The 14498-nt window shown below is 29.4% G+C and overlaps 1 protein-coding gene across 1 annotated transcript in view; it reads left to right on the top strand.

The window, feature by feature from the left end:
* Positions 1 to 377: 377 nt before the first annotated feature.
* LOC120778760 (mucin-2) overlaps positions 378 to 14498 on the top strand; it is a 44127-nt gene continuing 30006 nt past the window's right edge. The window contains exon 1 of the mRNA XM_040110738.1: positions 378 to 407. Coding sequence (XP_039966672.1) covers positions 384 to 407 — 24 coding nt within the window. The 5' untranslated portion in view covers positions 378 to 383. The remainder of the gene's footprint in view (positions 408 to 14498) is intronic.

The raw sequence follows: 14498 nt of genomic DNA, 5'->3' as shown, positions 1-14498 counted from the left end.
TTGAAATAAAACTCCAAAAAACACTTGTGCCCGCAACCACTTAAAGGATATTACAACAAACATTTGACAAATAACTGTGGCTTGCTGAATTATAAAATATGTATATACATACATACATATATACAACTAAGACACTGTGTAACAAATGCAAATAACTTAAAGGACTAAAAGCAAATTCCAAAAATACATTTCAATCGCTTTCAAAGGATTAAGTGTTAAAATACAATAAATAAATGCTAAACGTGTTATTTGCCGTTGCTGTCATAATTAATTAACTCATTTTTTTTTTCTTTTCTCTCTAAAGATTTTTTAATAGATCGCCTAGAACTTTTAGAAAAGTAATTTTCCTTGCTTAAAGCAAATCAAATTTTATATTTGCAAAAATGGCGCGTGCTGTACTATGCATGGTAAGTTTGGGAATTTATATTTTTGAAATTTAGAAAATTGAAAAAATCAAATATATACATACATATGTATTTCAAAAAAAGAAATAATATTTTTAAATTAGAAATTTTTTTTATAAAAAGTAGATATTAAGATTTCATTAATTTTAAAAATTAAATATTTTTTTTAAGAGAAAGGAAAAAATAACGTTTTTTATAGAAAGTTATAAATAAATAATATACATAAAAAATTTTTTTAATAAAAAAATGCAATTTATGTGCAAATTATTTTATTAAAAACATCAAAAATAATTAAAAATCTTTCTTTAATTTAAAAAATTAAATATTTTTTAAGAGAAAGGAAAAAATAGTTTTTATATAAACTTTTTATATAAATAAATATATTTATATAGATTTTGAATAAATAAAAATCTGTGTTTTTTTTTAAGTAAGTAAAAAATAAATTACGTAAATACTAAAATTAAATTAATTTTAATTATTTAAGATATAAGTTTATTAAAAAATTTAGTTTTCTAAAAAAATAATTTGTTTTAATTAATAAAAAAAATAATTAATTTAAGTATTAAATTAAAAATGGTAAAATTAACTTTTTTTAATTATTTTAATTTTTGTTTTTAATTCAAAGTCATAAAATTCAATATATTTGTTTTAAGTAAAGGGAATAGTTATTATATTACATTAGTTGAATAAAAAATCAGTATAAATTTTTTCAAAATAAATAATTTTCTTTTTCCAAAATTTATAAAAGTAAAATTATTTTTTTATTGATCATTTAATTTTCTTTTAGTAAATATTTAAAAATATTGATCTAAATAAATTAATTATTGTATTAATTAATTTATTATTATTTTATTTATAATCATTTATTCTTATATGTACGTATGTATGTATATCGTATATACATATGTATGTATATGAATTTCAAGTTATGTTTCTGTTAGGTTTAGCCCTATAGCTGAAGAAAAAAAATTATTTAAATAAAAATTTGGTATATAGAATTTCTTCTGCAAACGAAATCAATTTTTATTGAATTTTATTAGAAAAAATTTTAAATATAAATTTTTTATCTCCGTTTAAAATATTTGAAGAGAAAAAAACATTTTAATTCGAAAAAATTAAATTTTTTTATTGACAATTTTTGTTATTCTTTTTTGTATTAAAATAATTAAAAAAAAATTATAATTTAAAAAAAAATATTTTTTTTTCTCTAGTTTTCTGCAAACAAATTTATACTTTTCTGTAAATTTAATTTTTTTTTGTATTCCCGGATATGATTTAATTACAAGCAGAAGATCAAACTTGGGGCGAATACATTCCGAGTTCAATCTATTCGTATGCATGTAAATATGTACTACAAATATTTTTGTAAAAACATTATGCGCGTAACCGTTAATGCACACAATTCTACATACATGTATGTACATATATTTTACGACCGTTGTTTTATTTTAAATACCTGACATTTAATGACTTTTACACGGCGCAACATTTTCTTTTTGTTTTGAACATCATATTTGTACTAAACTTTTCGTATTTTGCGCCGAGTTAGGAAAACCATTAAATGCATTCTAGCTGTGCTCTAAGCTTGTAGCTTGTATACTTATTGCTTAAATCGCAAAATTCACCTTTAACCGCGCGGCTTTAACGGCTTGAGTACATTTCCCCACACTCGCGCATATGTTTGTACACATGAGTAATGTCCACAGGCTGTCAGCTCAGATTTAGCTTAGCTGTCGCCATGCGGAGCCTCAGTAAGTGTTTGATGTAGTTTTCGCTAAAACAAATATTATTTGTTTACATTCTAAAGTGAAAAACACAAAAATAAAACGAAATGTTATGACAGCGCCGTGGAGAGACAGCTTTTTGCAATATTTGAATATGAGTAATGGGGAAAGTTGTGATAATAATTTATTATGGTGGGAGTTTTTATAGCAATTGTATTTGCAGCATTTGTACTAGATTATGCAAGCTTTACTCTGCATACTTTCCTTCTCTCCTGTCTATATTTATAAGTACTCTTCCTTGCGCTTCCAATCGAGTTTATGCGGTTTTTTAATATCTTCTGTTTTAAACCACTTTTCTGCAAATCCAGCACACTTCTAACGCATTCACTTTTGTTAACTTTTTTTAGCAACCATAGCGTTTAGTATCTAGCACCGTTATAAATCTGCCAACTCATTTCTAACGGTATACGCATACAAATTAACTTGTCATCGCGAAATAAATGCGAATGCAAATTTTTGTTTGTCGTTAAAAGCTGGCGAGTATTTGCGTATAACTCTCATGCTCACAATGTTTCCGTTCTGGGAAAGAAAACAACAACATTCAAAATTATTCACTTCCACGCTGGTAAAACAAAACTTACGGCTAAAAGCCATTAAAAAACGACTAAATAAATAAAATATGAAAAAAGCGAAAAAATAAAAAAAAAGTTCTGTAGAAAAAATACGGAATAATTAAATGAAGGTCACACTTTGTGGCTTTCTTTTATAAACTGTCTCTTGCTCTGCAAGCTTCTAGAAGTCTAGAAATGCAATATTAACAATACTGGTTATATTGGTTATTGCTACTTTCTCTTTTTATTGTGGTGGTGCTCTTGAGTCATTGTCAGAACTGCATGAATAAGCAAACGCTACTTGGGAGAAATGGTGTTTTTAAACAACGATCTAAAGGTTGTTAGTAGGTGGTTTGAGTAGTTTTTGGATTGCGTGTCGTATAATAATAGAACTAAAATCACATTAAATCATTTAGCTTTGTCAAAATATTTCAGAATATATAGGAAAACCTCGGTTTTTTTGTCTTAACGCTTAAGGGAGTTCTTAAATTTGCTAAATTGTTTAAGATCGTTTCAATTTTGGAACTGACAATTTCATTACAATTATCTTAGCAAGCTAACATTTCTACTATTACACAATTAGTAACAGCAATGAAACTAATCGCATGAAAATCTCACGGTCTTTCATATAACGGGTTCAAATTTGATAGGTTCCTACTGTAAAATATTCTGAAAAGGTTAGGACAAGAGCACCATATAAACTTATTTAATAATGGTTCACAGCTTTTTGCTGAAAGTGAGCTTGGTAGTTTGATCACAAACAGTTTTCGAACAACTCAAGTCACCCTTATGTTAATTTTTTGGCTTTAACGTTCGCTTTGACTGCCACACTAATCAGTTAGGAAGTGAGCTTGGAAGAACTGTCGAACCGATGACTTTATCGGTCTCACAGGCGTTATAGCAAATTTTCTAAAATAAGTTTTTGTCAAACATTTCAACTACCAACGTCAAACACGTATTATACGAAACTAAAAAGCAGTTACCATTATTTTGAAATTTATTAGGACCAAATTAAATATTTTCAAATTTAAATTTCATATTATTTACCACAATAAAATTTGCAAATGAGCGACTATAAATACAACGATTTGTAAATAGGAAATGTTGCTTCAACAAATTTGCATTTTTCATTCATAGCCAGCCCAATGTTGCTTTTTTTGTAGCGCTCGGCCAAAAAAACTAAAAAAAGAGGAGGCAGAAATATTTTTTTCTTGTGGCCCAAACTAAAGTATGCCAAAATGATAAATGAAATGCGTTGGCCTTTTATCTCACGATTTTCGTTTGTCTGTCGTGTTATTATTTTATATAATACACGCTGCAAAATGCCGTTAGTTGGAGTGGTTTTTGGCGTGGTTTCGACGTGACACGCGGGTTACTTTGCAATGACAGCTACAAAATCAGACAGCTTGCGTGCGCTTTGTCACAACTTTTTTTTGGCATGATAAACAATTAAGGAAATATTTTGGCGCTTTTTTAAATATTTCGTATTAATTTCTTATTTTTTTATTTTTTATTATTGATTTATTTTAGTTTTTATATTTTTCCCATTACTTTTAAACCGTAAACATAGCGTATTTTGCATTTTAATGCTTCATCTGCAACTGTTGCTTGCTTACCTTCGTTTTTTTTGCAGTTTTCGATACATAATTAATGAATTGAGCAGCAGACGCATTTTTGCTTACAGCTTGCACACGTCATTCTCCAAAGCAAATAATTTAATATGGACTGTAAGCATGGCTAAGTAGTATGTTGTAGCTCCTCCGGGAAGCGGTACATAATGTCCGAATTGTGCCAGCGCTCTTTGTTTATTTTCGCTTTTTTACAATATTTGTATTTCGGTCAACGCTTTGCTCGCGGGTCTTCAACCCGAAATTCCTATGAAGAATATAATAATTATGCGAATGGATTTTCGTTGCTTTTTTATTCGCAAATATTATTTGCGTTTTTTTGTGCAGAAAAATATTTATTTTCAATTTTACAGTTGTTACTGATGACCTTCCTTGCTTAACATATTCTAAGGTGTATATAACTATTTTGCCAATCAATTTGCACCATGTCCGTGTGTTATGAAGTGTTTTTGGCACCTTGGTCGTGCCAATGTTTATCAAGCAAAGGTTAGTGCCGCCTATCACTACAACAACTACAAGGAAACCAATTTGACAGCATTTTACATGGTCAATGAGCCATGTGCAGAAGAGGTATAGGTTTTTTAGTGGATTTAATCGATATGTGTGGTTATAAATCTTTGAATTCAATGTTAGAAAATATATATACGCCATTGCGAATTTTTAAATTAAGTAATTTTGGATTAAAAATAAAATTATTTTTTTTTTAATTATCATTCGCTGAAAAATAATTATTTAATATTTTTCCTAAAATTTTTATTCGTTGAAAAGTAATTATTTCATTTGTTACTAAAATTTTTAAATTAAAAAATATTTTCTGATCTTCTATCGAAAATTTTTAAATTCGAAAATGTTGAATTAAAACTTATCTTTTAATTTTTCTTTTACGAATTTTTTATCCACTGAAAAATAGCTTTTTTATTTGTTACTCCAGTGTTTTAATTCACAGATATTTTCTCGATTTTCAATTTTTAAACTCAAAATCAGAATTAAAAATTTTATTTTTAATACATGAATAAAAAAATGTAACCCAAATGTAAGTGGAATTAATTTTTCAATGCATAATTTGCAAACCTGCCTATAAGCAAATAAAAAAATTAAAATTTAAAACTTTCAAATCAAAGCACTATCTACTCCACAAATTTAAAAGCGTGTACGTAACTTTACTTGTTATTTTCAAATCCAAACGAAGAAATAAAATCGCAAAAAAAAATTAAAAAAATAAAATGGCAAAAAAAAGCGTAAAAATTCGCAAAAAAATAAAATCGCCAAAAAAATTATTTGCGAAAATTATAAAGTAAGCATTTCAAGGTTGTGCTTTTGCGCTAAATATTTTCTATGTGTTTACATGTTTTATACGGTTTCGCATACAGTTAGTATCGCTGTTATATTGAAGACCGCTCACGCTCTAACACAACACACACACAAACATGACGGATATGTTAATTAAATTTGTTTGATCTTGCGTCTACTGATTACTCTTATTTTTTGCCTGCATTGCTCATCTATTAGGCTGGGTATTCACATATAAACTGCACTTATTTTTCACTAAGGTGTCAATGGTTTTGATTGTCGATTTAATTGCGTGTGTTTGCAAGGGGGTGACTAAATAAATTGCACATTTCAAAGCGTTTTACTTAACAAACTGCGCTTGTAAGCCATTTGCTGCCGCTAAGCCACGCTACAGCCTGTTGACCAAAAACTAAAACCGTTTGATTGATTGCATGTGAGGATTGCTGCTTCAATTTGCCAATCAATCAGTGCGATTCTTATCACTATTGCAAGGAGTAAATGAAATAAATTGGTATTAAAAAGGTTGTTTGCCGTTGATTGAGTGAATTATTCGAAAATGTTTTGCAGCATATTTATATTCGTGTGAGTTAAGACAATTTGATGGGATTTAAGTTAAATGCTGTTTTACTATCTAGTTTTTAGATACGTTATTCAAAGCTGTTTGAAATTATTTAGAAAAATATTTTTTTGATTAAGCAATAATATTATCGAAATCTGGCGTAAATTCGTTTAAAAGTCAAACAACGAGAGGAATTTCGAACTTAAATGCCTGTACAGGTTAGCGCGAGAGCGCGATTTCAATATTTTATATTTATATAATTTTCATTAGATCAGTTTTTAGTTAAAATGTTTTTTTGAATGAATTCTATGTTCTACATTCTATGTTTTACATTCTACATTCTATATTCTATGTTCTATATTCTACATTCTATGTTTTACATTCTACGTTCTATATTATATACTATACGTTTTATGTTCTATGTTCTATATTCTATATTCTATATTCTATATTCTATATTCTATATTCTATATTCTATGTTCTATATTCCATATTCTATATTCTATGTTCTATATTCTACATTCTACGTTCTATATTCTATACTCTATACTCTATGTTATTATATATACTATACTATACTCTAGGGTTTTATATTCTATAAGCCTGAATATTTTGAACCTTTATACCTATCCAGAGAGCTTTTTCTAAATCACTTATCTTTAAATTTTTTTACTGTGAACAATCATTAATTTCTGCTCGCTGAATTCTATCAGAACTTTTTACCTAAAAATTGCTTATGACGAATCCAAGTTGGCTCTTTACACAAGTAAAACAATCTTGTTTCCATAATTACCTAAAAAATATGAAAATAAATATCTGAAATTACGAGGAAAAGTAAATCAAGCTTGCCAATCTTAAGTGACCATCTGAAGGGCCGGCATAGTAAGCAGTATCACGTGCGTAGAAACTTTGCTATGCTAAGTGTGTTACAGATATACATGTAAATATATTCTTGAAAGAACGCTTCCATGACATTATAAATAATATTCAAAATAAGAAACCAGCAAAAAATAAGAAATTTCGTAGACCAAAGTCGGCACTTTAAGCCATGAATATGTATGTATATAGATATCATTGTATATATGTACGTATGTATGAGTCTGATGTCCACAAGCAACGCTGTCTTTAATTCAGCCAAAGTCAAGACACTACTACGCTTCAAAATTTACTCATAGTTATTCATTTTGTAGTTGTTGTTGTCGTTTTGCTACGCATTGTGCACGCAGCTGATAATGCAAATATGATAATAACGCTGCTAGACTGACGACAGTGCCAGGCCTGCTATTTATGCAAGAGCTACTAAAAGTGCTGGTGTTGTTGTTGTTGTTGCTGCGCTATCATGCTTTGCCTACTGCAGCACTTTAGTAGCGTAGAGCGACCGTTGCTGACTAATACCCGCGAAAATGTAGAAAATATTTTTTTGTTTTTTGGGTTGTAATGTTCTTAAGCTGCCGCTTCTGGAGCGCCATTTACGCATAACAATTAACGTCACACAGCTTAACGTTAAGTGCAGATATGAAATTACAAGAAATCATGACAAATGACAGCAAATGGAGAAACCGTAAGACGTGAAGCAGTCCAAAAAACACAAAAAAAATCTTTAAATGCGTAAAAAAGCTGGTCTCCAGGCCGCAGATGGCTATCAGCGCTGTTGCGGCTGACTGCATAATTAATTGTTTGTTTGTATGAATGAGTGTGGGTGTGCGCGTGCAAACGTGAGTTGGCAAACAAACACAAATTTAAATGCCCCACAGTCGTCGCGTTGTTTGTGGCTGCCGTTGTAGGTGCCTCATCCCACATTTCCGATTCAACACGCACTCGCAGACTGTTCGCGTCTGTTTTTATTTAAATTGATACGGATTTTTATTTTGCATTGCGTCTATTTTTGCGCCACTTTTTACACTTCCGCCTGTTGCGGTCCTTTTTTCTGTTACATTTACCTCCTCAGCACTTTTTCTATAACGGAGTTTTTAGGAATTTCCTCCACACCAAACAAACCGTGCTTTATACACACTTTATTGTAACACACTGTTGGATGTGTAAGCAAAAAACCAACGAAAGGTCAAACGCCTGCGTGCGTGCGTGCCACGAAGCGTGTAACCAACTGCTGTTGTTTATGTCTTGTTGTTAACGGTATGTTGTAAAATTTAGGTAGTTTCGCTTGTACACTTCATTTTTGGCAAATTTTCGGCAACACCTACTCGGCTGCTAGTCGCGGTGGCAGATGCTTATCGCTGTTTAATAAATTCTCTTAAAGAGTTGAGATAAAATTGAGTGAAATATGAAAAACTCGTTGTCTGCAAGCGCTTGAAATTTATTTATACACACATATATTTCACATTTTTTATTACTTATTGCCAAGTAACAGTTATAACTGTATTTAAGAATGTGCCCACACAACAAGTGAATACAGTTATATCAATAAAATTATACAATAATTGTAAGCTGCTTGCCACTTAATCAGTTGAGCGCTTTGTACGCATGCTGTACAGCTGACTGGCCGGCAGGTGTAATTTACTGTTAATCCACTACTGTTCATTGCATACATTTGTAACAATTTGCACATTGCAATAATTTATTTGACAGTTTGCTGAACGCTCAATATAACGGTAATCACTTTTAATTTATGGCTAAATTGAGTGTGAACAGCAAATTGCATAGTGTGTATAGGGTTGTAGTTACATCATTACTGCTGATTGAAAAATCACTCCATATAACGGGAATCTCGTTTAATTTATGACTGAGTAGAGAAGAAGCGGAAATTGCATAGTGTGGACAGGGCTTTATATGAAATTATTGCTGATTGAAAAATCACTCAATATAACGGGAATCTTGTTTAATTTATGACTGAATAGAGAGCAAGCAGTGAATTTCATGGTATGGACGAGGCATATAAAGTACTTGAGTGACGTTCTTAATAGCTTCATCTAGTTCTTGATCAATTTATTGAACTTAGATATAAAATATTGCAAATTATTAAATATTATATCAAAACCGCGTAATTTTTTTTTTTTAATTTATTACACTCAGCACAACTATTGGTCTACTGGCTTATAATTTACTATTTTCGGCCGTCATTTAATATTTTTACACCGTATACTCGTAGTCGCACGAAATGTAAATAAATACACACAAACATTAACTACTTCAATTAACACTCAAAAATGTAAGCAGCATCTATTTGCTCTTCCGAAGATGTTGCTGTAACGCAAGGTAACTCTTTTGCCCTTACTAGCAAGATACTTGGGCGCAAGGTGTGTAAATTGGTTAGTCAGCGCTAACTGCTACATTTCATAATATTTTCAGCTGATTAGGATATTTTTTTTTTTAATTTTTAATGTGCAACTTAGCATTAATTTCAAAAATACTGTAATATATTAATGGAAATACTTTTATTTGGTCGGAAAAGGCTCAAAGAAAGAATGTTCAAAATGTTAAGTTTTCTTCAATAAATTTCCAATTTCAAACTTAGAAATAACAGTTAATAGAAACAACTGTTACTAAACTGTACTTATTTCAAATGATATATATTTATCTTAATTAAATTTTCAATTCGCATAACCAAAAAAAATTGCACTACTTAAATATAACCAAAACTATACCTAAAAGTTGTACAGACTACCCTAAGTCTTGCTGCACAGAATAATTACTTTTTATAAAATTTAAGCACATTTCTACTCCCAAAAGGTATTTATTACAATACCTAAAACTATAACTAAAACTATACCTAAAAGTCGTATAGCATAACCAAAACTATACCCAAAAGCATTACTACACAGAATATTTACTTTTTATAAAAAATAAATAAATTTCAATGCACAAAAGTACTTTTATTGCACTACCCAACTATACCTAAAAGGCTTACAGCCTAACCAAAACTATACCCAAATGTCTTACAGCCTTCCCTAAGCCTTACTACACAGAATCCCATGTCACACCGCTCTGTGTAAAACGAATTAATTAATATATAAAAAGCAAATTAACAAAAAATAGTTTAATAAAAGCACATGTAAGCTCCGGCATTCACACAATTTTTTGCCAAATTTTTCTCACAGCACTAAATATATTAGCAATTCAAATGCCGTTAGAGTTTTTAACATTTTTTAAACAAAGAGTTACATACATATGTACATGTGTTATACACATTTTCTGCTTTATTTGTAAGCGCTATCAGCTGCGTTGTGTTTCCGTCTATAACTGCAGACGCCAAAAATAATTAATAATGAATGACACATAACCTAAAAAAATATGAATTCTTTGTGATATGTAAATGGGCGATTTGAACTATTTTTGCGGCATAAATGGGTTATAACGTTTGCGTTTCCCAGCTATGGCAATATAATAGCGCTTACTGAAGAACTTTGTTTTCTGTGTCGAAAGTTGTGCTTTGCTGGCTGCTTGCGGTGAAAGCTTATTTATTAATGAAGTGGAAATGCAATAATTTAGGTTTCTATTCATGAAAAGAATGTCTAGTTTTGAATAATGAATTATCGTAAAGTGGGTTAGGTATAGAAATAGTTCTTGTGTCATCGGCGGAGAGGCAGTGGCTGGTGAAAAATGAGCTATACAGGTTTTTTAAAGAAAGAGGGGACTAATAAATTTTTGAAGCTTTTGAAATATTACAGTTCCAATTATGGAGGCTTTTTCGATTTTTATGAAAGAGGAGTTGCAGTTGGGATTTATTATGAAAGCTTGGAGGGATTTGGTATGAAATTTCGTTAATTTTTTGATTTTTGGTGCTAGAGAAGGCAGTGTTGGATTTGAAGGTTACTATGAAAACTTTAAGAGAATTTTGTGTAAAATTTTTGGTTCTAGCAAAGGCAGAGTTGTATTCGGTGGACATTATGAACGTTTTAAGGGGATTTGGTGTGACATTTTGTTAATTTTGAAATCAATTAGATCATTAATAAACCAAATTTTTGTACTTTGTAGGCTTTTGATATTAAAGTTAGAGATTTAAGACTAAAAAAGTCTACAAAAAGAAGATTCTAAAAAATCTTAAAACTTTCATACTCCGCGTGCTTTCTTTATTAAAATCGCACCCATACACACACATATGTAATACTTAACTCACCAAAAACTCCTTGACTTTTATCACTTTGATTGGCGTTATGACGACATTGCAGATTCCTTATGCGTTAGCATTTATTGTCTACGACATTGCCATTGGCCTTAATGGTACCAAAGACAATGCTTAATAATGAAAACCACTAATACTGAATATAAAAAAGTAAAAGTGTCAATGCTAATCGCTGCCTGAAACACGCAAACTTAAATCCAGTGAGCAATAATCAATAACTTCTATTCAACTCTAGTCACATTAAGCCGTAAACAAGAAGCAACAATGGCGAGGAAGAATAAAACAGAATTAAAAGAAGATAAATAAAGTATAAAATAAAGTATGAATAGAAGAATTAATAAAACAAAAATATTATGCTAAGAAGAAGTCTACGCAGCTTCGACAAACAACTCCATAAGACACCACTGCTGCGCAAAGAAACCAATAAAATTGTTGAAAAGCAGATATTCAAATGTCAGCAGCTTATTAAGTTGACCAACAGCTTTTTAGCAAACATAAATATTCAAAAGCAAATTAGATATAGTTGCGTTTTAAGCAAAAGAAGAAAAATATTTAACTAAATAGAAAAAAAGAAATAGAAAAAAACCAAACCAGCTACATATTTGCCAATCGCCTGAAGCGTGATGAGCCGCGTTAGCAGCAGCCAAATGCCAATAAACGCGGCTTCTGTGCATTGGACCTGTGTCATTTAGGCCTCTTTTTCTGATTTCCTGCAGCGCTAGGCAGAAAGCGAGCGACAGGCAGCGTGTTTACACAAAATTACCAGTTTCACTTTCAAACCCAATTCAGGTATTGATACGCAAACAAGCAGCAGCACTGCGGATTACATTAGCAATTGGCTGCTGAAGATCACGCACACAAACATAAACTGTTTAATTTTTAGTTAAATGCTATTTGATCATCACTCCATCACTTGACTGGCCACGCAGCGCTTGCGCACATATCTGCACCGTTAACACTGTGTACCACCAGCAGCTTGCATGTGTTGGTGAAGGTCGCAGTTTGGACTGCTAATAATGCCGTTGACATTATTTTTATTACTTTTTTGTTTCTAAGTGAGCGCTGCTATTTTGTTTCCACATTTTATTTTCTAATTTTTTCTTTGCCTTGCGCTCCCGCCTCTTGCATACGGTATTTGCATTCGGACTTTCTCGCAGCGAGCCAAAAATTGTGGATGACATCAGCTGCTCGAAAAAGCTGAATTAGTTAGTCAAACGGTTTGTGCTCAATAGGCGAATTAAATTTCGCTACAATACATTCGCACATGTGTGTGGGTGTGTCGGTGCGCGTGTGTAGCGGCTGACCAGGTGGGTTGTTGGGATTTTTGTATATTTTTTGGGCGTTGTATTTTGCGCGCTCAGCAGAAAAAGCATTCGAATGCTGTTTCGAATTAATTTTATTTTCTCCCTGGCACTGCGCTGAGCGCATACCAATTTAATTAAATAATTTAATATATATAAAATGGTTGAAAATAATTTATAAAATGTTGTGAAACTCGATTTTTATAATGATTTATTGTGCATGCAAAATTTTGTATGTATATATGTACATATACATATGTAATTAAGTGTTATGTGTAGTTGGTTGTATTGTTTGTTTTGACATTTATCGAAAATCAAAATTTAATTTGCGTCAAAGCAAATATTTTGCGCTTTACTTGATGAAAGAAAAAAATGTTATTTTTTTTAATATTTAGTAATAGTAACAGTCTCAGCAGAGAAAAAAACAGCTAAGTTAATTTTGTAATATTTGAGGTTTCTATAAATACTCTAAAACTAATTGCTGAAAAGTGAAATTTAATGAAGTAGAAATTAATTAGAGGTAAAAATAGTTTACATTGAAATGTTTTCTGCCAAAAAAAAATTCTGAAAAATTTATTTAGCTATAACATTCTTATATTTAGAATGAATATAACTTATATACATATAATTTGAATTAAAAAAAAATATATGTGTTTTATATTTCGAACAAAATTTTTTTTTTCATAATTTGAGAATTAAAAAAAAAAAATTATTTTTTATTTCGAATGAAAAAATTTTATTCATAATTTGAGTTTTCAAAAAAATTATTTTTTTATATTTTTTTATGTAAAGGAGCACATTTGTAAGTAAGAATTTTTGCAGAAAGTCAACATTTTTGATAAATTATAAATTAATTAATTATGTGTTACTTTTTACTTAATAATGATGGTATTTTGTTTTTGATTTTAAACGAAATAAAAATAAACTATATACATACATAATATTTCTTAATTTTCTTTTATTAAAAGCTGATTTATTAGATGAAAAAATATTAAAAATAAAAAAAATAAAATTTAACAATAAAGAAACATTTATTTACATAAAAAATAATATTATTTAAGAATTCCCCAAAAAAAAATATTTTTTTTAAATTTTATGAACAGCAGTTTGTTTAAAACCAATAATTTTTGTAGTTATTTAAAATTTGTGAAGAAATATTAGTTATATATTTTTTTACTTAATAATGATGACATTTGTCTTTGCTTTGACGAAAATTATGCTCAATCTTTAGTTTTTAATTTTAAGCAATATTTTAAACGAAATAAATTAAACTATATAAATATTTCTTAGTTTTCCTTTATTAAAAGCTGATTTTTAACAATTAAAATATTATCTAAAAATTAATTAAAAAAAAAAAAAAATAACAATAAAATATTATATTATTTGAGAATTAAAAAAAAATAATTTAAATTTTATGTACAGATTAAATAAAAAAAATTATTAAAAAAAAGTTATAAAATAACATATGCAACAATATTCTATTGTTTTTTTATTTTTATTAAATAAAAAAACAAAATAAAATTTAATAAAAATTGAAAAAAAAATAATTAATAATATTTTATTTTAATGCAAAATATTATATTTTGGCATTTTTCAAAAATTGTTTTGAACTAAAGGTACTCATATGTTGCTTACTTACATGAGCGCTGATAGTCAAACTAATCAGCATTTACACTTTTTTGGCGTTATAATATCAATTTACACGCTTCTATTTAAAACTAAAACAATTTTTGTTTATTTATTTCCTCATAGCCAATTAAGAACTTAATAATTTCAACCTCCTTTTGCCAAAAAGAATAATACCTTCACATCCATCAATCTTCATATGAACAAATTCATAAAAAAGCTTCCCACAAAAAATCACTTCCGGCAAATACAACACTGTATGCCATGTGTAAGAA

Source organism: Bactrocera tryoni, chromosome 5 (genome assembly GCF_016617805.1).
Source record: "Bactrocera tryoni isolate S06 chromosome 5, CSIRO_BtryS06_freeze2, whole genome shotgun sequence".
Taxonomy (NCBI): Eukaryota; Metazoa; Arthropoda; class Insecta; order Diptera; family Tephritidae; genus Bactrocera; species Bactrocera tryoni.
Note: the sequence above shows the minus strand (reverse complement) of the source record. Positions and strands in the feature narration are given on the sequence as shown.